The 26,509-nt window shown below is 39.7% G+C and overlaps 2 protein-coding genes and 1 pseudogene across 2 annotated transcripts in view; all 3 read right to left on the minus strand.

Moving 5' to 3' along the window:
* Positions 1 to 12,657: 12,657 nt before the first annotated feature.
* Positions 12,658 to 13,584, minus strand: LOC123796478 (olfactory receptor 2G3-like). Its single transcript, XM_045803958.1, has one exon. The coding sequence runs from the start codon at positions 13,582 to 13,584 to the stop codon at positions 12,658 to 12,660; it is 927 nt and encodes a 308-aa protein (XP_045659914.1).
* Positions 13,585 to 19,574: 5,990 nt separating this feature from the next.
* GCSAML (germinal center associated signaling and motility like) overlaps positions 19,575 to 26,509 on the minus strand; it is a 52,011-nt gene continuing 45,076 nt past the window's right edge. Inside the window, exons 4-5 of the mRNA XM_045803959.2 lie at positions 21,397 to 21,425; positions 19,575 to 20,267 (exon numbers count right to left, since the gene is read on the minus strand). Of these exons, the coding sequence (XP_045659915.2) occupies positions 20,025 to 20,267; positions 21,397 to 21,425 (272 nt within the window). The 3' untranslated portion in view covers positions 19,575 to 20,024. The remainder of the gene's footprint in view (positions 20,268 to 21,396; positions 21,426 to 26,509) is intronic.
* LOC123796483 (small ribosomal subunit protein uS2B pseudogene) lies at positions 22,835 to 23,617 on the minus strand (annotated as a pseudogene).

The following is a 26,509-nucleotide window of genomic DNA, read 5'->3' on the forward strand; positions in this document are numbered from 1 at the left end:
AACTGAAAGAGGAAGAAATAGAAAACTTGAACAGATCAATAACTAGCAAAGAAAATGAATGAGTAATCAAAAATCTCCCAACAAACAAAAATCCAGAACCAGATATCTTCACAGGTGAATTCTACCAAACTTTTAAAGAAGAGTTAATACCTATTGATCTCAAACTGTTCGAAAGAATAGAAAAGGAAGGAAATCAATTCTATGAGGCCAACATTACCCTGATACCAAGCCAGATAAAGACTCCACAAAACAAAAACAAAAAACAAACAAAAAACTATAGGCCAATAACCCTAATGAACAGAGATACAAAAATTTTCAGCAAAATACTGGCAAACCAAACCGAATAATACATTAAAAAATATCATTCACCATGGGCAAGTAGGATTTATTCCTGGGTTGCAAGGGTGGTTCAATATTTACAAATCAATCAATGTAATACATCACATCAGTAAGAGAAAGGATAAGAACCATCTGATCATTTCTATAGATGCAGATAAAGCGTTTGACAAAGTATAGCATCCATTTATGATAAAAGAAAACCCTCGGGAGTTAAGATGGTGGAAGAGTAGGGGACTCCTTTTTCGGCTGGTCCCCTGAGTCGAGTTGGATAGGTACCAGACCATCCTGAATATCCACAGAATCAGCATGAGAAGCAGGAAGATACATCTGGGTCTCTACAAATGAACAACTCCAGCGCTGAGTATTGAGGTACTAAGCGGGGAGCCGTGAAACCCCATACAGATATCGGAAGATAAATGGAAGGGGGAGGGAGCCACCGTGTTTGGGTAGCCACCTGCACGGGGGAGCCTGCGGACTCGTGGACCGGCACCCGCGAGAGAGCAGACTGAGACCGTGAGCTGGGGAATGTGCGCCACCAGACTGAAATGGAGCTCCCGTGTGCTCACTGGAACCAGACTGAGACCGCTCCGGAGCGCGCAGGAGTAGCTGGCGGCTGGCGGCTGGTGGCTGGCAGTGTTAGAAACACAAAGGACAAAGAAGCGCCGGCCCTGGAAGTGAGGGTTGGGAGCCGGGTGTGGGGCGCACATCCCAGGATGCTGTAGGGTTGAGCACCACCAACAGAAACAGAGTTAAGAATGGGAGGGGAGTTAAGATGGCGGAGGAGTAGGGGACCCCTTTTTCAGCCAGTCCCCTGAGTCGAGCTGGATAGGTACCAGACCAGCCTAAACAACCACGGAATCAGCCTGAGACACAGGAAGATACATCTGGATCTCTACAAATGAACATCTCCAGTGCTGAGTATTGAGGTACAAAGCGGGGAGCCATGAAACCGCGCACAAATATCGGAAAATAAACGGAAGGGGGAGGGAGCCGCCGCGTTCGGGCGCCGGGAAGCGGTAGCCACCTGCACCAAGGAGCGGACGGGCTCACGGACCAGCGGGCTCACGGACCAGCACCCACGAAAGAGTGGGCTGAGACCGGTGAGCCGGGAGCTCGCGCCACAGGGATCTCGCGGAACACCGGAATCCCAGTGAGCTCACTGGAACCAGACTGAGACCGGGAGCTCCCGGAGCACACGCGGGGCGGCTGGCGGCTGGTGGGCCACCTGCACGAGGGAGCGAGCGGACTCGCAGTCGGCACCTGTGAAACAGCAGACTGAGACCCTGAACCCTGTGCGCGCGCCACCAGGCTTCTCACAGAACTCCGGAATCCCGGTGTGCCCACCAGAAATAGACTGAGACCCGGAGATCCGGGAGCGCGCGGGGGTGGCTGGCAGCTGGCGGCATTAGAAACACAAAGGACAGAGACGCGCCGGCCCTGGAAGTGAGGGCAGGGACGCCGGGTGTGGGGCACACATCCCAGGACACTGCAGGGTTAAGCAGCATCAACAGTAACGGAGTTGAAGTGGCCAGAACATCAGTGGGGAACGTGCCGCAATCCCTCTGTTCTGAGACAGAGGCTAGGATTCGGCTGCTGCTGCTCTGACTCTCAGAAGAGGCACAACAGACCGCCAGGGAAAGCCGCCAGAGAACAAAAGCCTGGAAATACAGGCTCACAGCGTGCCCATCCCCATCCCCCCTCGCAGAGGACACGGAGACTCTACCCAAACAGGGTTGCCTGAGTATCGATGCTGCAGGCCCCTCCCCCAGAACACAGAAGGCAGGCTGAAAAATCAAGAAGCCCACACCTCGGAGCACCTGGGTGGCGCAGTCATTGAGCGCCTGTCTTCGGTTTAGGGCATGATCCCAGCGTTCCGGAAAGGAGTCCCTCATCGGGATCTTCCACTGGGGGCCTGCTTCTTCCTCTCCCACTCCCCTGCTTCTGTTCCCGTTCTTGCTGACTGTCTATCTCTCTCTCTCAGATAAATAAATAAATAAAATCTTTAAAGAAGAAGCCCACATCCCCAAGATCCCTATAAAACAAGTGGCACGGCCTGGGACCCAGTCAATAATTTGGGCTCTGGACAACCCCGCAACCTCTCCTCATCAGAATGACAAGAAGGAGAAGCCCCCCCCCCCCGCAAGAAAGGACACTGAGTCTGTAGCCTCTGCCACAGAAATAATGGATATGGATGTAACCAAATTATCAAAAATGGAATTCAGAGTAACGATGGTCAAAATGATGAGTAGAATTGAAAAAAGTATTAACGAAAAGGTTACTGACAATATAGAATCCCTAAGGACAGAAATGAGAATGAATCTGACAAAAATTAAAAATTCTATGAGCCAAATGCAGGCAAAACTAGAGGCTCTGACGGCCAGGGTCACTGAAGCAGAGGAATGGGTTAGTGAATTGGAGGATGGGTTAATAGAGGAAAAAACGAAAATAGAAGCTGGTCTTAAAAAATCCACGCCCACGAATGTAGGTTACGGGAGATTACTGACTCAATGAAACGATCCAATGTTAGAATCATCGGCATCCCCGAGGGGGTGGAGAAAAACAGAGGTCTAGAAGAGATATTTGAACAAATTGTAGCTGAAAACTTCCCCAATCTAGAAGAGGAAACAAACATTCATGTCCAAGAGGCAGAGACGACCCCTCCCAAGATCAACCATGACAAACCTACGCCACGTCACGTCATAGTGCAATTCGCAAATATTAGATCCAAGGATACAGTATTGAAAGCGGCCAGGGCAAAGAAATTTCTCATGTACCAAGGCAAAGGCATCAGAATTACGTCAGACCTGTCTACACCAACCTGGAATGAGAGAAAGGGTTGGGGGGACATTTTTAAAGCTCTTTCAGAGAAAAACATGCAGCCAAGGATCCTTTATCCAGCAAGGCTATCATTCAGAATTGATGGAGAAATAAAGACCTTCCAGAATTGCCAGTCATTAACAAATTTCGTAACCATGAAACCAAACCCACAGAAGATATTAAGGGGGGTTCTATAAAGGTAAAAAGGCCCCAAGAGTGATACAGAAAAGAAAGTCATAACCAATACAAACAAAGACTTTACTGGCAACATGGCATCATTAAAATCATATCTCTCAGTATTCAGTCTCAATGTGAATGGCTTAAATGCTCCCATAAATCCACAGGGTTGCAGATTGGATAAAAAGAAATGACCCATCCATTTGCTGTCTACAAGAAACTCATTTCGAACCCAAAGATGCATTCAGACTGAGAGTAAGGGGATGGAGTACCATCTTTCACGCAAATGGACCTAAAAAGAAAGCTGGGGTAGCAATTCTCATATCAGATAAATTGGATTTTAAACTACAGACTATAGTTAGAGACGCAGAAGGGCACTATATTATTCTTAAAGGAAATATTCAACAAGTGGATATGACAATTATAAATATATATGCCCCCAACAGGGGAGCAGCAAGATACACAAGCCAACTCTTAACCAGAATAAAGAGACATACAGATAAAAATACATTAATAGTAGGGGACCTCAACACTCCACTATCAGAAATAGACAGAACACCCTGGCAAAAACTAAGCCAAGAATCAAAGGCTTTGAATGCCATACTCGATGAGTTGGACCTCTTAGATATATATAGAACACTGTACCTCAGAACCAAAGAATATTCATTCTATTCTAATGCCCATGGAACATTCTCAAGAATAGACCATGTTCTGGGACACAAAACAGGTCTCAAACGATACCAAAAGATTAAAATTTTCCCCTGAATATTCTCAGACCACAACGCTCTGAAATTGGAACTCAACCACAAGGAAAAATTTGGAAGAAACTCAAACACTTGGAGACTAAGAACCATCCTGCTCAGGAATGACTCGATAAACCAGGAAATCAAAAATCAACTTAAACAATTTATGGAGACCAACGAGAATGAAAACACAACGGTCCAAAACCTATGGGATACTGCAAAGGCAGTCCTAAGGGGGAAATACATAGCCATCCAAGCCTCACTCAAAAGAAGAGAAAAATCTAAAATGCAGTTTTTATATTCTCACCTCAAGAAGCTGGAACAGCAACAGAGGGACAGGCCTAATCCACGCACGAGGAAGCAGCTGACCAAAATTAGAGCAGAAATCAATCAATCAGAAACCAGAAGTACAGTAGAGCAGATCAACAGGACTAGAAGCTGGTTCTTTGAGAGAATCAATAAAATTGACAGACCACTGGCAAGACTTATCCAAAAGAAAAGAGGAAGGACCCAAATTATTAAAATTATGAATGAAAAAGGAGAGGTCACGACGAACACCATTGAAATTGGAAGGATTATTAGAAACTTTTATCAACAGCTTTATGCCAATAAATTAAGCAATGTGGAAGAGATGGAGGCCTTCCTGGAAACCTATAAACTACCAAGACTGAAACAGGAAGAAACTGATTTTAAACAGTCCAATTAATTATGAAGAGATTGAAACAGTGATAAACAACCTTCCAAAAAATAAAACTCCAGGCCTGGATGGTTTTCCTGGGGAATTCTACTAAACATTCAAAGAAGAAATAATACCTATTCTCCTAAAGCTATATCAAAAAATAGAAACAGAAGGAAAGCTACCAAACTCATTCTATGAGGCAATTATTACCTTGATCCCCAAGCCAGGCAAAGACCCCATCAAAAAGGAGAATTACAGACTGCTTTCCCTAATGAATACGAATGCCAAAATCCTCAACAAGATCCTGGCTAATAGGATCCAACAGTACATTAAAAGGATTATCCATCATGACCAAGTGGGATTCATACCTGGGATGCAAGGGTGGCTCAACATTCGCAAATCGATTGGTGTCTTAGATTTAATCCAGAAGGAAAAAGCCAAAAATCATATGATTCTCTCAATAGATGCAGAAAAAGCATTTCACAAAATATAGCATACTTTCCTGATTAAAACCCTTCATAGTGTAGGGATAGAGAGTACATTCTTCAATCTCATAAAAACCATCTATGAAAAGCCTACAGCAAATATCATTGTCAATGTGGAAAAGCTGGAAACCTTTCCCTTAAGATCAGGAAAACGACAAAAATGCACACTTTTTTTTAAAAGATTTTATTTATTTATTCGACAGAGATAGAGACAGCCAGCGAGAGAGGGAACACAAGCAGGAGTGAGAGAGGAAGAAGCAGGCTCATAGAGGAGGAGCCTGATGTGGGGCTCGATCCCATAACGCCGGGATCATGCCCTGAGCCGAAGGCAGACGCATAACCGCTGTGCCACCCAGGCGCCCCAGGATGCACACTCTTGCCACTATTACTCAACATAGTACTAGAAGTCCTTGCAACAGCAATCAGACAACAAAACGGGATAAAAAGTATCCAAATCACCAAAGAAGATGTCACACTGTCTCTCTTCGCAGATGACATGATACTCTATATGGAAAACCCAAAAGAATCCACTCCCAAACTATTAGAAGTTATAGAGCAATTCAGTAATGTGGCGAGATACAAAATCAATGCTCAGAAATCAGTTGCATTTCTCTACACGAATAATGAGATGGAAGAAAGAGAAATTAGGGAATCCATCCCATTTACAATAGCACCAAAAACCATACGTTCCCTTGGAATCAACTTAACCAGAGACGTAAAGGACCTATATTCTAGAAACTATAAATCACTCTTGAAAGACATTGAGGAAGACACAATAAGATGGAAAAATATTACATGCTCATGGATCGGAAGAATTAACATAGTTAATTCTGGATTAAGAGTTCTCATGTCCATGTTACCCAGAGCAATCTACACTTTCAATGCTATCCCGATCAAAATACCGAGAACGTTTTTCAAAGAACTGGAACAAATAGTCCTTAAATTTGTATGGAAACAGAAAAGGCCCCGAATTGCCAAGGAACTGTTGAAAAGGAAAAACAAAGCTGGGGGCATCACAATGCCAGATTTCGAGCTGTGCTACAAAGCTGTGATCACAAAGACAGCATGGTACTGGCACAAAAACAGACACATAGACCAATGGAACAGAATAGAGAACCCAGAAATGGACCCTTGGCTCTTTGGGCAACTAATCTTTGATAAAGCAGAAAAAAACATCCAGTGGAAAAATGACAGTCTCTTCAGTAAATGGTGCTGGGAAAATTGGACAGCTACATGCAAAAGAATGAAACTTGACCACTATCTCACACCATACACAAAAATAAACTCCAAGTGGATGAAAGACCTCGATGTGAGACAGGAATCCATCAAAATTCTAGAGGAAAACATAGGCAGCAACCTCTACAACATCGACAAAAGCAACCTTTTTCATGACACATCCCCAAAGGCAAAAGAAGCAAAAGATAAAATGAACTTATGGGACTTCATCAAGATAAAAAGCTTCTGCACAGCCAAGGCAACAGTCAGAAAAACTAAGAGGCAGCCCACAGAATGGGAGAATATATTTGCAAATGACACTACAGATAAAGGACTGGTATCCAAGATCTACAAAGAACTTCTCAAACCCAGGGGCGCCTGAGTGGCACAGCGGTTGAGCGTCTACCTTCGGCTCAGGGCGTGATCCTGGCATTATGGGATCGAGCCCCACATCAGGCTCCTCTGCTATGAGCCTGCTTCTTCCTCTCCCACTCCTCCTGCCTGTGCTCCCTCTCTCGCTGGCTCTCTCTATCTCTGTTGAATAAATAAATAAAATCTTTAAAAACTAAAAAAGGACATGTGGTCCATATATACAATGGAATATTACTCAGCTATCAAAAAGAATGAATTCTCAACATTTGCAGCAACATGGACGGCGCTGGAGGAGATAATGCTAAGTGAAATAAGTCAAGCAGAGAAAGACAATTATCATATGGTTTCACTCATTTATGGAAGATAAGAAGTTGGAAGATCGGTAGGAGAAGAAAGGGATAAAGAAAGAGGGGGAATCAGAAGGGGAAATAAGCATGAAAGACTATGGACTCTGAGAAACAAACTGAGGGCTTCGGGGAAGGGGTGGAATGGGATAGGCTGGTGATGGGTATTAAGGAGGGCACGTATTGCATGGTGCACTGGGTTATATGCAAGTAATGAATCATGGAACCTACATCAAAAACCAGGGATGTACTGTATGGCGACTAACATAGTATAATAAAAAAATTATTATTAAAAAAAAAAAAAAGAAAACCCTCAACAACCTAGATTTAGAGGGAACATACCTGAACATAAAAAAGTCCATATGTGAAAAATCCACAGCCAATATCCTCAATGGGGAAGTAGTGAGAGCTTTTCCCCTAAAATCAAGAAAAAGACAAAGATGTCCACTCTCACACTTTTACTCAATGTAGTACTGCAAGCGCTAGCTGCAGGAATCAGACAAATAAATAAATAAAAGGCATCTAAAACATAAGGAAGAAGTAAAACTTTTACTCTTTGCAGATGACATGTGACAGTATATAGGAAACCTGAAATTCTCCACCCAAAACCTGCTAGAACCTATAAACAAATTCAGTAAAGTTTCAGGATACAAAATCAATGCACAGAAATCTGTTGCGTTTCTATACAGCAATAATGAAGCAACAGAAAGAAAAAAGAAAAGAATGCTATTCGTAATTGCACCCAAAATGATGATACCTAAGAATAAACCTAACCAAAGAGGTGAAAGAGCTGTACTCTGAGAAGTAAAACACATTGATGAGAGAAATTGAAGAGGACACAATGGAGAAAGACCTTCCATGCTCATAGATTGGAAGGACAAATATTTTTAAAAAGTCTATATCAGCCAAAGAAATATGCACATTTAATGCAATCTCTATCAAAATATCATCAGCATTTTTTCACAGAACCAGAATAGACAATTCTCAAATTTGTATGGAACCACAAAAGACCCCAAATACCCGAAGCAACCTTAAAAAAGAGAAGCAAAGCTGGAGACAACACAAGTCCAGACTTAAAGGTATATTACAAAGCTATAGTGATCAAGACAATATGGTACTGGCACAAAAATAGACACACAGATCAATAGAACAGAATTAAAAAAAAACAGAAATAAACACACAACTATACAGTCAATTAATCTTCAACAAAGCAGGAAAGAATATCCAATGAGAAAGTCTTTTCAACAAATGGTGTTTGTGGTATAGCATTTAAACTGTAACATGCAGAAGAATGAAACTGGACCACTTTCTTACACCATACACAAAAGTAAATTCAAAATGGATGAAAGACCTAAATGTGAGATCTGAAACCATGAAAGTCCCTGAAGAGAACATAGGCAGTAACTTCGTTGACATCGGCTGTAGCAACTTCTTTTTCGATATGTCTCCTGACACAAGGGAAACAAAAGCAAAATCAAACTATTGGGGCTTCATCAAAATAGAAAGCTTCTGCATAGTGAAGGAAACAACAAAAGTAAAAGGCAACCTATGGAATGGGAGAAGATATTTTCAAATGACATAGCTGAGAAAGGGTCATTATCTAAAATATATAAAGAATTTATACAACTCAACACTCAAAAAACAAATAGTCCAATTTTAAAATGAGCAGACAAATGAACAAACACATGAAAGATGTTCACCATCACTTTCCATCTGGGAAATGCAAATCAAAACCACAGTGAGATAACACTTTACACCTGTCAGAATCACTAGAATAAAAACGACAAGAAATAACAAGTATTGATGAGGATGTGGAGAAAAAGGAATCCTCGTTTCTGTTGGTGAGAATGATAAATTGGTGCAGCCACTGTGGAAAATGTTTTTTCCACTTGGCCTCCTACCAATTATCTACCCTTCTTTAACCTTTGCTCTCTGCTAGGGAAAGCTGATCCCTATGGACTGTATCTCAGGTTTATTTGCTTGCTGAATTCTAGTTGGAGTTCCTGAGTCTAGGCAATTCAAGGCACCAGGAAGACATGAACAAATTTAGAATGAAAACCATCAGGGTAATTTCTCCCTACTTTGTCTCTGTTTAAATACATCTCTGAGAGAGGCAACATCCCTACAGCATGCTCAAAGCAGCTCCATCCACAATTCCCAATAGCCCTCTAGAGGGATGACACTTTCTCCCTCCATTTTTTTCTTTCAGACAATGGGGAACATGCTTCCCCTTGAGCTAATTCCTTGATGCTTCACCACCCCTTCTGCATTCCCAGATTCCCACTCAAAATGGTAGGTATAACTTCATTAGACATCAGACTCACTTTTTCTAAACCATGCAGGATGATTTCTCTTATATGTAAAGTCCCCCTCCACCCATACTTGAATGATTTCTAATGGTATGATTGAGCCACCAACCTACCAGACTACTTTTTGCCTAAGAAACATAGCCCATCTAACATTTAAAGTAATTGCACAGATTTCCTGTTCCTTGCACCAAAACTCACTCCACTGTCCTACGTAGATTTTAAATTAAATGCAACGTCCTCTTGGAATAAGTCCTTCTCAATGCTGTCCGTTTTGCATTGCCTTTATATCCCCATTTCAATCTCTTGCTCTCATTTTGATCGTCTTCAGAAGTAGAATGTCCTATGGTATTCTTCACTGATCATCAGAATTGTGTTCCTACAAAAGTGCTAGGTCGGAAGAATTACAAAGACTTATCAACATTGACTGAAAATACAGAAATGAAATATTTATTAAATACAAGTAAACATTTTTAAATTATTATCAAATAGAGTTTATATGAGTTTTGCAAAGTGAGTCAATCACAGGAAATATAAGAATACAATTCATTAGAAAAATAGCCCAAAAGAAAACTTTCACATAATTTTTAAAGTAAATACAGGGGGAAAAAAGCATCTGGTAGAGTTCAACAGCAACTTGTGGTTTTTCTTAAATCTCAGAAAACCAGAAATGAAATGGACATTCTGTATCTATTAAGAATTATATACCAAAACCAACTTTTAATAATATATTCAGTGGAAAAAACTTGAACACATTACTTTTAAGATTAAAAAAAAGAAGAAGAAAGAAAAAAAGACTGCCTGCCATTACTGCTCCCTACTAATGGCCCAGGTCAATATAAGATAAGGAAAAACATGGTTAATGCACAATTCAAAATTATAAAATAATAAACTGAGTTTACCCTTAACTCGTTATTGCTGGTATATAAAGAGTGTGTTTGAAGTAGCATTGTTATATAAATGTTTATTTGTATTTAATATAGCATTGTTACCTAACCAATTTATTGAAGCTAATCATTATTTATTTGATTCATTCACTTATTCAACAAGTATCTATACAGCCTATTGTAAGCAAATAACATTCTCTTTTAAGTTAGACTAGAAATGACGGTAAACTAGTCTGAGGAGCATTAAGGAGATATATCCATGGATATAATGGTTGATTGGATATGGAAAGTGAGAGAAGAGAGGATTCACAGATGTCTTGTATGTTTCTGGTTGAGGCAGCCAAGCGGAAGGAGAAAACTTTGTCTTTTTTCTTGCTTTACTGTGTATTTTATAGGGACATAATATAACAGTTTCTATACTGAGCAAGAATACTTGGTGGGAAAGTGACAAAAGGACTTCAGCAACATGTGTATTCTCCTGAGCTTTGAACAGTCCTGAAAGTACTCCTGTGGAGTAGGGATGTAATTCATAATGGCCACTGCTTAATCTTAGTGGATGTGGCAGCCTATTGCCTGTCAATGATATTACAGCCATTTTCCTTTCTACAAAGACAGAGAGGAATGCCTATAGGAATTAACTAGATAGTAACCTCCCAGTTTTTAAGTCATGTTGGCTTTTAGCAAAATATACTCATGGAATATAAAATACAAACTCAGTCCACCTTACTATGTCCATATAAATCAACTTGATCAAAAAGTTGATTAATTGAAGCAGATTTTTCAAAAAATTTAATTAATTTAAAAAATAAATACCAAGATTGTGAGAAGAGTTGGCATCATGAAATAATGAATCATGGAACACTACATTAGAAACTAAGGATATACTGTATGGTGACTAGCATAACATAATAAAAAATTATTATAAAAAAAAAGAGTTGGCATCATGGTACCAAAGAAAGAGTTCAAATAATTATGCATTCATTCAGAGAAGTTGTACACCTTTTACAGACAATCCCTGACTTACAACAATTTGACTTACAAATTCTTGACTTTACAATGGTGTAAAAGTGATTCAGTAGAAACCATACTTCAAATTTTAAATTTGGTATTTTTGCAGGATAACAACATTGGTACTTTAGTCTCATGATGCTGGGCAGCAACAGGAAGCCACGGCACAGCCTCCAGTCAGCCACGTGATCACGGAGGTCCACGTGATCACGGAGGTAAAGAATGATACGCTCACAACCGTTCTGTACCCACACAGCCAATCTGTTTTTCACTTTTAAAAGGTGTAGTATTAAATAAACTACATGAGGTATTTAACACTTTTTTTTTTTTATAAAATGGGCTTTGTATTAGATTTTGCCCACTGCAGGCTATTGTAAGTGTTCTGAGTATGGTTAAGGTAGGTTAGGATGAATGTCCAACAGTGTCCAATAGTTTAAATGTATAAAGTGCATTTTTTACTTAAAATATTTTCAGTTGATGATAGGTTTATTGGGGTGCAATCCCATCATAAATTGAGGAAGATTTCTGGTCTGTTCCATATATTGAACACGTTTAGGTAAAGGGAACATTATATTTTCAAGGGTCATTTTTTTTTCTGGCTCTGCAGGCCAAATCCCAAATCAATAAGGTTAAATTAGTAAAAAAGCAAATTTCCAGCTTAATCTAATTTAAAAAACAGTATAATGAGCATATATTTCAAAATGTGGAATATATACCTTGGGATAAAACAGATTTTGTGGGAATGTTCAAGCAAGCTTGAACAACTACTACTCAAAAGTATTTGACAGGGATTTGTATACTAGATAAAGCCAGATGTCTTCCAAGGTCCCTACCAACTTGGAGATTGTATACTTCCAAATAAGCAACCTAAAACTAAAACTAATCCCCCAAAATTGTATATAGGATTGCTTATGTTTTATATTTTTAGGCAATAAATCATAATTTGTCTAGCTCCATCTTCAAAATAGACTCTCAGCTCTGTAGGATGGGTATTTTCATACCCATTGAAAATAATAATGACAATAAAAGAAATTACATAAGTTGACCTTTGTTATGTAGCTAGTTAATTGGTAGAGTGAAGATAGGTGTAGCTAAACTCATTTACCTTATCCTTGTAAATAAGCTATAAAAATATAATAACATGATAAAATGAATTCTGACACAGGAGTTTGGCTACTCAGAAATAAAATAAACTTGACCATTTCTTCAGAATTAAAAGCATCTCATGAATTGTTTGCATTAAGCAGTTCTCCAGTTTCCATCATCTCTTCAAACTCCTTGTTCTTTAATCTTTCCCTATCATCTTCCTCAGTGCCCCTTTCATGTCTTTGTTACGTAATGTGTAGATGAAGGGATTTAGAGTTGGGGTGACAATTCCATACAGTAAGGCCATGAACTTCTCCCGGTTCTGGAAGGTGGCTGCTGTGGGCTGCAGATAAGTGGCCATAGCAGTGCCATAGAAGAGAAACACCACCACCAGATGGGAAGAGCAAGTCCCTAGGGCCTTTTGGCGACCTTCATGGGACTTCATCTTCCACACAGCCTGAGCAATGCAGCTGTAGGAAATAAGAATGAGAGTGAGAGGCACCAGGAGTAAAAGTGCACTGACCAGGAAGAGTTCCATCTGATTAAATGTGGTATCCACACAAGCGAGTTTGAGGAGAACTGGTACTTCACAGAAGACATGGTCTATGACGTTCCTTCCACAAAGGGGAACCTGTGTGATAAGCACAGTCTGTACCAGTGAGCTAGCCAAGCCAGTCAGCCAGGTGGTGGCCGCCAGTTGCCGACAGACACGTGGATGCATGAGAACAGTGTAGTGCAAAGGCCAGCATACTGCCACATAGCGGTCCACAGCCATGACTGCAAGGAGAATGCATTCTGTAGAACCCATTGCCAAGGACACATACAGCTGACCAACACAGCCACCATAGCTAATTGTCTTTTCTGGGCCCTGCAGGTTAAACAGCAGCTGGGGGACTGTGCTGGTGGTGTAGCAGAGGTCCATTAAAGACAAGTGGATGAGGAAAAAATACATTGGGGTGTGGAGCCGGGGATCCAGATGAGCCAATACGATGATGGCCATGTTGCCAAGCAGAGTCAGCAAGTAGAAAAGCACAATGATGACAAAAAGGGTCATCTCTAACAGAGGCTGCTCAGAGAAGCCCAACAGGAAAAATCCACCAAAGGAGCTGGCATTACGAATAACCATTACCTTTCACTGCATATATGAGACTGAATAGAAATCTATACGGTCATCATCTTTCCTGGGTGCCAACCTAAAAGAGGCAAAGAGAACACATTCCTCTCTGTTTTTGTTTTTTTTTTTAATGATTTTTTATTATATTATGTTAGTCACCATACAGTACAACCCCCGGTTTCCGATGTAAGGCTCAATGATTCATTAGTTGCGTATAACACCCAGTGCACCATGCAATATGTGCCCTCCTTACTACCCATCACCGGTCTATCCCATTCCCCCACCCCTCTCCCCTCTGAGGCCCTCAGTTTGTTTCTCAGAGTCCATAGTCTCTAATGTTTCATTCCCCCTTCTGATTACCCTCCCTTTCTTTATCCCTTTCTTCCCCTACTGATCATCCTAGTTCTTATGTTCCATAGATGAGAGAAATCATATGATAGTTGTCTTTCTCTGCTTGACTTATTTCACTTAGCATTATCTCCTCCAGTGCCGTCCATGTTGCAGCAAATGTTGAGAACTCGTTCTTTCTGATGGTTGAGTAAAATTCCATTGTATATATGGACCACAACTTCTTAATCCAGTCATCTGGATTCCTTCCACGATTTAGCTATTGTGGACAAAGCTGCTATGAACATTGGGGTGCATATGGCCCTTCTCTTTACTACGTCTGTATCTTTGGGGTAAACACCCAGTAGGAGAGCACATTCCTCTCTGAACCATAAATAAGCACTTTAAATTTAAACCCTCACCCTCTCTTATGCTTACATTAATATTTTCTTCCTGCCTTCCTTAGGATTTTTGTCATTTACTTATTTTATATATTTACATCACCTGGAACCTTGACTACTCCCATTTTTTTTTTACCTCTGCCTTCAAATATGCATATATCCCCCCTATTTTGAAAATCGGGAACAGAAATTTTCATTCTGAACCTAGCTAAGGACCTCATGTATGTTGCAGCATGCTTGGAGCTTTGTTGGAAGGCTCCATCTGCCAGATCCTTATTACCAAAGAAATTCCTTAAACATCATCCTAATAGGCAGGAAAACAAAAGTACATTTGACCACTTTAAAATGGATTATGTTGGTATATTCACAATGAACACCATCCATATTTTACTTTCCTAATATTTTTTAATCAGTTTATACTTTCTGAAAATTTAATTGAACTATAAATGTGTTGTATGGCACATTTTGTCTACATAATAACATTCATATATTGGAAAAGGACGGAACTATTTGAGATATTTACATGAAATCCAAATAACATTGTTTTCAAGTTAGCACTTCCTCCACGACATAGAGGGAACAGATTGGTAGTTTGGGATCTATGTGCAAATAGTTCTTTCAATTAACTGACATAAGAGAAACATGTATCTGTCTGGTAAAATACTGAAAAAAATCATACTAGCTCCCCTTAAATCTAATTAATAACGGAAAACTTTATTCAATTCTGTATTTATTATAAAAGAGCCACAAATAAGTGATTGCTTTACTTCCCATAGAGCCTCTTGTCGTGAGATCTATGGACACATACACGTGAAGAGAAATAAGGGCATTGTTACTGACATTGTTTACCTGAGGTCAAAAAGCAGGCACCGGCAAAGGGAAAATGAGTCTACTCCTGGAGTAGACTCTCCTTCGTCTCTAAAATGAGCGTGTAAGGAAGTAACAAAGAGGGATATACAGTATGTTTACTTGGCTGAGGTCACTGGGGCAAAGAACCCCAAGGAAGTAATTAAGACGTGTGTTCACTAGTGTATAGTTCATCAGGAATCACTTAGGGAAAAGGATGCCTGTAGGATAGACATTTGTGTCAGTCTAGGGGCGCCTGCGTGGCTCAGTCGTTAAGTGTCTGTCTTTGGCTCAGGGCGTGATCCCAGCGTTCTGGGATCGAGTCCTGCATCAGGCTTCTCCGCTGGGAGTCTGCTTCTTCCTTTCCCACTCCCCCTGCTTGTGTTCCCTCTCTCACTGGCTGTCTCTCTGTCAAATAAATAAATAAAATCTTTAAAAAAAAAAAAGAAAGAAATTTGTGTCAGTCTAATCTTACTACTTAGCAAGGGATTATTTGCAGTTTTCAGCATTCAAATAAGATGACCAACTTATTTCACTAAGCATTACAGTTTCTAGAGCTATCCATGTTGTTGCAAATTGCAAGATTTCATTCTTTTTAACAGATGAGTAATATTCTAACATATATATATATGTACATATATAATATCACATCTTTATCCATCCATTTATTGATGGACACTTGGGCTGCTTACATAATTTGGCTATTGTAAATAATGTGTAATAAACATAGGGGTGCAGATATCTTTTCGAATTAGTGTTTTTGCATTCTTGGGTAAATACCCAGTAGTGGAATTACTGGATCATATGGTATTCTATTTTTCATTATTTCAGGAAACTCTATACTGTTTTTCACACTGGCAGCACCACTTTGCATTCCCACCAACCATACATGAGAGTTCCTTTTTCTCCACATGCTCACCAACACTTGTTTCCTGTGTGTGTTGGGGGGGTGTTTTAGCCATTCTGATAGGTGTGAGGTAATATCACATTGTAGTTTTAATTTACATTTCCCTGATGATGAGTGATGTTGAGCATCTTTTCATGTGTCTGTTGGCCATCTGGATGGCTTCTTTGGGGAAATGTTTGTTCATGTCTCTGACATACACCCTGTCTTTTGATTGGAGCATTTAGTTCACTTAGATTCAAAGTAATTATCAATAGGTATATACTTATTGTAATTTTATTTCTGGTTTTATGGTTGTTTTTGTAATTCTTCTCTGTCCTTTATTTTTGCCTTGCTATCGTCTCCTGTGGTTTGAGGCTTTCTTTAGTGATATGCTTGGAATCCTTTAAATTTTTTATGTATCTGTTATAGGTTTTTTATTTTGTTTACCATTAGGTTCACATATAACATCTTATGAATACAGCACTCTATATTATGTTGATGGTCACTTAAATTTGAACCCATTTTAAAAGCACTAAATTTTTACTCCCCTCCCCATGTTTGATGAATATGATCTCATAGTTTACATTCTTTTATTCTTACTTTCCCTTGACTGATTTTTGTATTTATAATTGATTTTACTGCCATTGTGCTTCAACCACCATACTGATTTTATAATCGTTAGTCTACTACTTTTTTTGTATGTTTGCATTAACTTTTAAATGTTTTCCTTACCTATTATAAATAATGTTCCTACTCCCGATTATGGTCTTTTCTTTCCACTCGCATAATTTAATGTTTTTTGTAATGCTGGTTTAGTGGTGATAAACCCCTTTAACTTTTGTCTGGGAAACTCTAGATCCCCTTCTACTCTGAATAATGAACTTGCTGGGCATTCTTAGATGCATGTTTTTTTCTTTTATTCCATTTTTTTTTCCCTTTGAGGGCTTTGAACCTATCATGCCACTCTCTTTTTGCTGTAAAGTTTTTTTAAAAGATAGCTGATAACCTTATGGGCTTTCCCTTGTTTGTAACTTTTCTCTGCTGCTTTCAAAGTTCTCTATCACTACTTTTTTAAATAAAGATTTTATTTACTTATTTGTCAGAGAAAGAGAGCACAAGAAGGGGGAGAGGCAGGCAGAGGGAGAAGCAGGCTCCCTGCTAGGGAGCCTGATGCAGGACTCGATCCCAGGATCCTGGGATCATGACCAGAGCTGAAAGCAGATGCTTAACCAACTGAGCCACCCAGGCATCCCTCTATCACTGCCCTTTACCATTTTAACTGTTATGTGTCTTGGTCTGGACCTCCTTGGGTTGATTTTGTCAGAGGCTCTCTGTGCCTCATGGATGTGGATATCTGCTTCCTTCTTCAGGTTAGGGAAATTTTCAGCTATTATTTATTCGAATAAATTTTTTTGCCCCCATCTCTCTGTCTTCTCTTTCTGGGATCCTTATAATGCCAATGTTATTAGGTTTAATGATGTCACCTAGTTCCTTATTTTTTTATTATTTTTTTATTTGTTATTCAGCTTTATTACTTTCCATTACCCTGTTTTCCAGATCACTGATTTGCTCTTCTGCTTCCTCTAATGTTTTATTGATTCCCTTTACTGTATTTTTTTAAAATTTCAGTTATCATGTTCTTTATTTCTAGTTCATTTTTATATTTCCTATATCCTTGTTGAAGGTCTCACTAAGATTTTCCATTCTTTTCATAAAGTGAGTATCTTTATGACCCTTACTTTGAATTCTTTATCAGGCATATCCTATCTCTTTCATTTTGTTCTTTTTTTTGTGGCTTTGTCCTGTTCTTTTATATGAGAGATACTCTTCTGTTTCTCCATTTTGTCTGACTCTCTGTTTCTATGTATTAGGAAAGTCAGCTATGTTCCAGATCTTGAAAATAGTAGCCTTATAAAGAAGAGGTTCTATGGTGCCCTGTCATACAATACCCCTTACTCCCCAGACCAAGCACTTCAGGTGTGTTTCCTATGTAGGTTGCATGTGCCCAACTCTTGTGGCTGAGCCATGTTTATTTTCAGTCCAGTTGGCTGCAATGGCCCAACACAGTAGGCAGGGTTTTGTTCCTGTGCTGTTAATGGGCCTGTCTGGAGCCACCATGGGCTTGTAGTTGCCATGTCAGCAGTCAGAGCTGATGCCTGCCTCAGCCTATTTGCTGGGACTGCAGTCACACTCAACTGCAAAGCCCTCTCACTATGCTGCACCGAAGAGACTTTTGTGGCTGTGCTGATCTGGCTATCAAACCAGATGCCTACTCCCAGTCCATCTATTGAGACTGCAGTCACACCATCTTGCAGGGTGCTCTTCCCTATGTTGTCCCCTGAAAGGCTTTCATTGGTGGGTAGGACCAGAAACGAGATGCCTGCCCCCAGTTTACCCACCAGAGCTGCAGTTGCACTCTCTCTGTGCTGCCAGCTATAAGATTCAGCTGCTAGGATGGTTGGTGCACTGGTCTGATTATCTTCCCCTCTCCCTAGGGCGGGAGTCACTTCCAATTGGTGCCTGTTCCTGTTGGAGTTGCTTCCAGGGTGTTTGGGGGGCAGTAATCACTTTGGAGGGAGACCTACAGAGTGGGGTGGGTTGATTGGGGTGGGTCTGCAGGGGAAGATGTGGGTGAGGGGCATGGTGTTAGCAAGGGAGGTGAAGGGCATTCCCGCCAATCCCTGCAAATGTCTGGCTATCTAGAAAGTGATGCCTTTTTGTTCTTGGAGAAGTATTTATTTACTTAAGATTGGTACATAAATCTCCTCTTGCATATTCCAGGCACTTTTCGAACTGCTGCTTCCATGTTGCATCTCAGCAGGGTTATTTTTTTAAGCTATCTCTTTAGGGGTGGAGACTCAGCTTTCTATTGACCCCCAGCTCTCCTGGAGCTAAGCCCACTGATTTTTAAAGTACCTGGAGTCAAGGCCCACTGTAGAAACTCACAAATTTAAGCTCCACTTGTTATCAAGGCCAAATCTTATGGGGACTGGTCTTCGTGCAGGTCCCCCACACCTGGGGTGCCAGGTGTGGAGTCTTATCTTGGTTCACCATGCTTATGGTGCCCCTTGTGTTTGTGGTCAGCCTTGTCACGTGCTTGTTTCCCAATACATCTGCCCTTCCTGTCTTTTCTGATATGACCTCTTCTCTGTAATTAACTATGGAAAATCTGTTCTGTCTGTCTCCAGGTCTTTTCAGAGTTAATTGCACTAATGTGCCTATTATATCAGTGTGTTTGTGAAGTGAAGTGATCTCAGGATTTCCTACTCTGCCATCTTCCCAGAACTCCCAATATGCCTGAAGTTAAGACAAACCCTCTTCACAATCCTTCAGCAGAGGTTCCTAGTAATAGATTAAATTAACTAGTATGTTGTGAACAAAGCTATATGCACAAAGTTTACTTTTTTTGTTTGTTTTTGTTTTTGTTTGTTTTCCTAATCTTTGAACAGAATCCCCTGACTTACCATTGGAGAAAAAGACAGTGGGTAACTAAACTTGATGCATTTCTTCTTTTTTAATGACTTTCAGCTTCCCCTCTCAGAAAGGTCAGTATCAAAACATATTGCTTACCACAGCTTACAAACAAGAATTTCCAATACATGAAGAAATAAAAATTTAAGTAAAAATCAGGTTAGCAGAGGGTCTGGTCACTGGTCTTATATTTTAAAAGTTTATTGAGTAGATTACACCTCAAAAGTGAGATAGATAGTTATGAGTGGAAATTTTTGGCATTTGAAATTTAGAGAGCAGTGTTGGAATAGGAAATTATGTCATATATCTATGGATGTCCATTGCCCTACGAAGGTTCCAGCATCTCCATGTCTTCAAACCTTACAGGCAAAAATACGTAGACTATTCTATACCTTTATGTCCATTTATAGTGCTTAACCCAAATCACAGAGTCGTCATGTTCCAAAGAGGCAGAAACACTCCCCTGTAGGTCACTATTCTGTATCATCTTTGTTAGTGTAAGATGATGAAGCATGAGATTTCTAGTGGGGAAGCACAAGTTCATAATCATGCTCGAGGGTACAGGAAGAAGGCCTGGTAACACAAGTCATCTTGACAAGGGCATATTCTGTTTCTGACCCATTTCTAAATGGCTTCACTCGCTTTGTGGTAGAGTCGATATTCTCATAACCATCATCATTGGAGCTCAGGGAGGGCCTCCGATAAGGTCTGTGACTAATGACGGAGTAGCACAGTTCCTCAGAACCACTGCCATTCTCATTTTCCTGCCAAGCACAAAAATAGTAACAATCATAAATCAAGGATCCAGGACCATCCATCAGATTTAAGCTCAGTGACCGCACCTCCTTTCTTATTGTATGACGGTAATCTTACACAGCAGGTATCCAAAACCCTTTCTCCAAGTCCTAATACCTTACAGACTTCATTTTAGCAAATATGTACTGTGTTCTAAGCTACTATTCATTATTCTTTCATTTCACTTCAAATAACAAAAGAAAAAAGAAGGATATTATTACCCTTCTGAGTATCTAAAAGAAAGTCGTTGTATACATTGTCACACATATTCAGACATAATATATGCAATAATCATACCTCAAGTAAGTAATTAATCAAACTACATAAAAATCAAGTTTCATAAGCAATTTAAAATTAAATTTCTTTTTTTTTTTAAGATTTTATTTATTTATTTGACAGAGATAGAGACAGCCAGCGAGAGAGGGAACACAAGCAGGGGAGTGGGAGAGGAAGAAGCAGGCTCATAGCGGAGGAGCCCGATGTGGGACTCGATCCCAGAACGCTGGGATCACGCCCTGAGCTGAAGGCAGACACATAACCACTGTGCCACCCAGGCGCCCCTAAAATTAAATTTCTGAGCTTAAATACATTCTCAGTTACATAGACCATGAAAGAAAAATGAAAACATTAAGATATTATATTGTAATTAAATCAATAAAATGCTTGTGATGTAATATTAAAAGGAATAAACACTTTTATGTCTATTAATTTCCACCATATTTGTAAATATAAATGCTAATTCCTGGGCTTAAATATTGGAAGGCAACATGGAAAACAAAAGAATTAATGTTTTATGGTAGTTAAATAATATGTGTAAATTTATTTCATTTTAGTTTTGTTATGGTACCTTTGAAAATTAAAATAATAAACTTCAGTAGAATTGGGTCAACAATAAGAATTTGCCAGTCACTAAAATCAGTTAAAATAATGTTTTTTTTAATGTTCTCTATTTCTTCATTAAAATTATAAAGAAAATTATTTAAAGCATAAAATACATTGATAAGCTCATTCAGAAATTACAAGAAAGACCTACAGCTATCCTTAAATAAAGTCATCTGTATTTTGACATTTATCACACAAATTAATATTTTTTATTACCTGATTAGAAGTAGATGAAACTTCTTTACCTGAAGGATTAAGAAAAAAAAAACAACAAAACTAAGATTTTTTGAACTATCACAAGTTGGAGGGAAAGGGGAAAATGATAAAATGCAGTGATAAAACTGCAAGGAAGTCCACCATCCAAGTATGTGACATTATCTCATGTTATTACTGAGGTTCTCAAGCTGAATGACAAGATCAGGAAAGAATAAATGTTAATATATGTGAATATATGTAAAAAAAATATATGAATATATGTTCAAGAAGCATTAATACTATGTTTCTGTGTAATTTGCTAAAATAAAGTAAATTTGCTAAATGAAAGTAGATTTTGGAATTGAGTAATAAAATTTTCTTCACAAACATGCCATGACAATAAAGTATGGCAAGTTCAAAGAAAGAACAATTATGTGTGAAATTTAAGATATAAATTCTATAAAACTATCATAAGGAAATCTTTCTTTTTATCATAAGGAAATCTTAATTCTTACAGATAAATAGTTATAGCAGAGATAGACACTGAAGTAACAAAATTAACTATTTCAAATTAAATACAAATATAAAGATTCAGGTTAACTGCATCTATGAATGCTAAAGTAATTTATATTTTTATTGTTAATCTGAGATCCACAACTAGTATTTTTTTAGAGAACTATTTCTTGATTTGTTCATGTTCATTTTTTTTAAGTTTATTTTTGTTTTTTTTTTTTATTTCCCTTGCCTCAGAAGACATACCTAGAAAGAAGTTGCTATGGACAATGTCAAAGAGGTTACAAAACTAAATGACACATGTGGAATGATAGAAGATATTTGCAAATGACATATTGATAAATGGTTAGTTTCTAAAATATATAAAGAACTTTTAAAACTCAAAAACCAAAAAAAAAACAAATAATCGAATTACAAATAGGCAGAAGACATGAATAGACATTTGGCCAAAGAAGACATACGAATGGCCAACAGACACATGAAAAGATGCTCAACATCATTCATCATCAGAGAAATGCAAATCAAAACTACAATGAAATATCACCGGACACCAGTCAGAATGGATAAAATCAACAACATAGGAAACAACAGGTGTTAGTGAGGATGTAGAGGAAGGGGAACCTTCTTGCACTCTCAGTGGGAATGCAAGCAGGTGCTGCCATTTTGGAAAACAGTATGGAGGTTCCTCAAAAAGTTAGTCTTCATTTTACAGTATAGTTTATCCAGTGTAAGTATTGCTACTCTGGCTTTCTTCTGACACTCATTTGCATGATAAATGTTTCTCCATCCTCTCACTTTCAGTTTCCAGGAATCTTTAGGTCTGAGATGAGTCTCTTGCAGGCAGCGTACAGATGGGTCTTTTGTTTTGTTTTGTTTTTTTTCAACTTTTAGAAACTGTTTATTTTCTGTCAACTTTATTTCAACTTTGCCTTTTTGGAAGAGCAGTTTAAGACCACACAGTGGTTATTCCTACCCATTCAGTGGCCTGAGCAGTGGGAGATGCAGACCAGTCTTTAGTGGCAGGCTGAGCACTCCAGTCTTCATTAGGGAACTACTGAAAAGGCACAGAGGGCACCTGCATGCCTTCGGACCAGTTTGCGACTTCAGGATGAGTAATGGTGAACTCAGGAGCTGGAGCAGTGCATTCACCCTGAACTCCCTCCTTGGTCACAGCATTTTTAGCAGGGGCCTGCTCTTCCTTTTCAATCTCTTCAGAATCTCTGTAGAAGTAGGTGTGCATGGGAAATGGTGCCACTCAGGCACAGAACTTCCCTGGGGCCAGCATCCACCACATGGGACCTGCTGAGTGAGCTCTCTTATTGTTGCAAGGGATGACGATGTCCACACAGCATGGGGGAGAGTCTGTGTTACACAGAGCAATGGTAGGCAGGTTAACATAAGACACCTCTGTGACAGGCTGGTGTTCAGCCCTGGGATCAGGAACCACCAGAAGTCTCAGCTCCCAGAAGGCTGCCTGGATCTGGTTCCTGACAGTTCCAGGAGTGAAGCAGCCAGAAACAGGAGTGGCTCCAGTAGCATCAGCAAACTTCAGCACAGCTGTCTGGCCAGTATTCCTGGATGATATGACACTGATATCAGCTGGGTTTCCAATGGCAACAATGGCATGAGCTGCCAGCAGAAGCTTCTCCCAGGTTCTCCTCAGATTCGTGATGTAGATGCCATCACTTTTCCTTTTGTGGATGCACTGTTCCATTTGGAAGTCAAGGCTGGTGCCACATAAGTGTGTTCCTGCTGCAAGGAATTTGAGGACACCCTCTCCATTCATTTTCAGGACATCAAGGGCTCTGAACTTTGTGAAAGTTTCCCCGTAAGTTATGATGGAAACACAAACAATGCCATAGGGACCCCTCCTTGGGTACTGTGGAAAGGGATGGGCTTGGTCTGTTTTTGTTTTGTTTGTTTGTTTTTGTTTTGTTTTTATCCATTCTGACCCCTTATGTCTTTTGATTGGAGCATTTAGTCTCCATGTACTTTGAATGTAAATTCAAAGTAATTATTGATAGATATGTACTTGTTGCCATTTTATTATTTATTTTGTGGTTGTTTCTGGACATTTTCTCTTGTCCTTTCTTGTCTTTCTATTTTTAGGCTTTGCTGATTTCTTTAGTGATATATTTGGATTTCTTTCTCTTCATTCTTTGTATGTTCATTAATGGTTTTTGATATATGGTTGGTATTACACTTGTATGCAACCTCTTTTGCAAGTAGAAGTCTATATTAATTTGATGGTCATTCAAGTTTGAACCCAGTCTTTTCTCCTTTCCTCCCACACATTTTAGGTATATGTTGTTATATTTTATATCTTTTTTTGTTTTTGGTGTGAGTTCCTTGGCTGATTTTTACAGAAACACTTATTTTTTTTACTGCTTCTGTTTCCTGTCTTTATACTGTCACTTCCGATCTCTCCTTTCCACACAAAGAGTCCTCTTTAATATTTCTTGCAGGACTAGTCTACTGGTTATGAGCTCCTTTCATGTTTGTTTGGGAGACTCTTCATCTCTCCTTCTATTCTGCCTTGTTGTATAGAATATTCTTGGCTGCATATTTTTCCCATCCAGCATATTGAATATATCATGGTACTCCCTTCTGGCTTGCCAACTGTCTGTTGAGAAATCTCAAGCTAGACTTACGGGTCTTCCCTTGTAAGTTAAGGACTTCTTTTGTCTTGCTGCTCATGAGATTTTTTTTCCCTTCATTGCTATATTTTGCAAATTTAATTATAATATTGTTGTTCTTCTGTTTTTGTTGATTTTGAAGGGAGTTCTCTGTGCCTCCTGCATCTGGATGTCTGTTTTCTTCCCCAGATTAGGGTAGTTTTCAGCTATTATTTCTTCAAATAAACTTTCTGTGTCCTTTTCTCTCTTTTTTTTTAAGATTTTTTTTTTGAGAGTGAAAGAGAGAGCATGAGCAGGGGGAGGGGCAGAGGGAGAAGCAGACTCCCTGCTGAGCATGGAGCCCAATGTGGGGTTCGATCCCAGGACTCCAGGATCATGATGAGCTGAAGGCAGACGGTTAACCAACTGAGCCACCCAGGTGCCTCCTTTTCTCTCTTTTCTTCTGGGACTCTATAAGACAAATATTATGTTTGATGGAGTCACTGAGTTCCCTGAGTCTATTCTCCTTTTGCATAATTCTTACTTCTCTCTTTTGTTCAGCTTCACTGCTTTCCATTACTTTGTCTTATAAGCCATTAATCTATTCCTCTGCTTCTTCTGACCTGCTGCTCATTGCATCAGGCCTGTTTTTAATCTCATTTATTGTATTCTTCATCTCTGACTCATTCCTTTGTATACCTTGTGTCTCTGTGGTAAGGGTCTCATGGATGTCTTCTCTTCTTTTCTCAACCCCAGAGTGTATCTGTATTATCATTGCCTTGGATTTTCTATCAGGCATGTTGCTTATATCTGTTTTACTTAGATCTCTGGACCAGTCCTCATGTTGTTCTATCATTTGAGATAAATTCCTGTTTTTGCATTTTGTCTAAGTCTCTGTCTTCTTTTGTGTGTTAGAAAAGCCAGCTATGTCTCCTGCTTCTGAAAATAATGGCCTTGTGAATATGTCATGTAGCACCTGGTACATCAGGGAGTATCTCTGGTGTGAGCTGTGTACATTTTGCTGTTGTGTTCTGGCTGCTCTGTCCTTCAGGCCAGTCATCTGCAGAGGCTCTCCTTGCCTGCTGTGGGCAGTATTTGGTCCCTGACCTGAATATCGTGAGTTTTAACGAGGTGTGCTCTAGTCTGCTTGTGTAATGAGACTTGACACCACCTCCACTGGAAGTGAAGTCCTGCAAAACTCCTTAGTCAAGAGACGTGTCTTCTGGGGAAAGGGACCACTGCACTGGGACTGAGGCAAATGTGACTGAAAAGTGCAGTTCCACCAGAGCACAGGGGTGTGGGTCTTGGGGTAAGCAAGTTAGGCAGCCAGTGTAGGGACTGCACTGCTTCCCACAGATGGATATGTATTTAGGCCCAATTATTTGCCTGCCTTCTCTCCAGGAGCAGCACTGTGCCCTCCAGGCTCTATTCCAGCCAAGCCCTAGCCTTTAAAACTCCGAGTTTTAAGCCTTGCTGGTAGCAAGACCTCATGATATTCAGGTACCCCCACTTTCCAAGCCAGTGGCTTTGGGGAAACATTCTCCTTGTGCATTCATCTGTTTGCTCCTCTCTCTCTCTTGCCCTTCTTCATGAGCAGGTTCCCTCCCTTTCACAGCACCTGTGATCTGTTCTCCCCTAAACCACATCTCTGCACTTCCTTCCCTTTAGTTGTCGAGTTTGTTCTGTCAGTCTTCAGGTCTATTTCTAGGGTATTTAGGATGATTTCCTTGTTATCTAGTCATGTTCATGGAATAAGGCAAGCCCGGGGTCCTACTCTGCTGCCATCTTCCTGATCCCCACAACTAGTATTTTTTTTTAATTAACAATATTGAATGAGAGAGGTCACAGAACACTAAATATGGCAAAAATACCAATTTATAAGCAGAATATCAAGTAATTCTGAAATTTACAACTTAATAAGCTTGATAGTGACCTTTAGTATATACGAGGCACATCTAACAGATTCTGCAAAAACAACATGCTGATAGTTTCTCATAGCTCACTAT

Source organism: Ursus americanus, chromosome 5 (assembly GCF_024610735.1).
Source record: "Ursus americanus isolate L20-20 chromosome 5, mUrsAme1.1.p, whole genome shotgun sequence".
NCBI lineage: Eukaryota > Metazoa > Chordata > Mammalia > Carnivora > Ursidae > Ursus > Ursus americanus.

What these genes read in the sequence shown, in the direction of transcription:
- LOC123796478 (XM_045803958.1), bottom strand. Translation starts at nt 13,584, where the DNA reads ATGGTTATTCGTAATGCCAGCTCCTTTGGTGGATTTTTCCTGTTGGGC.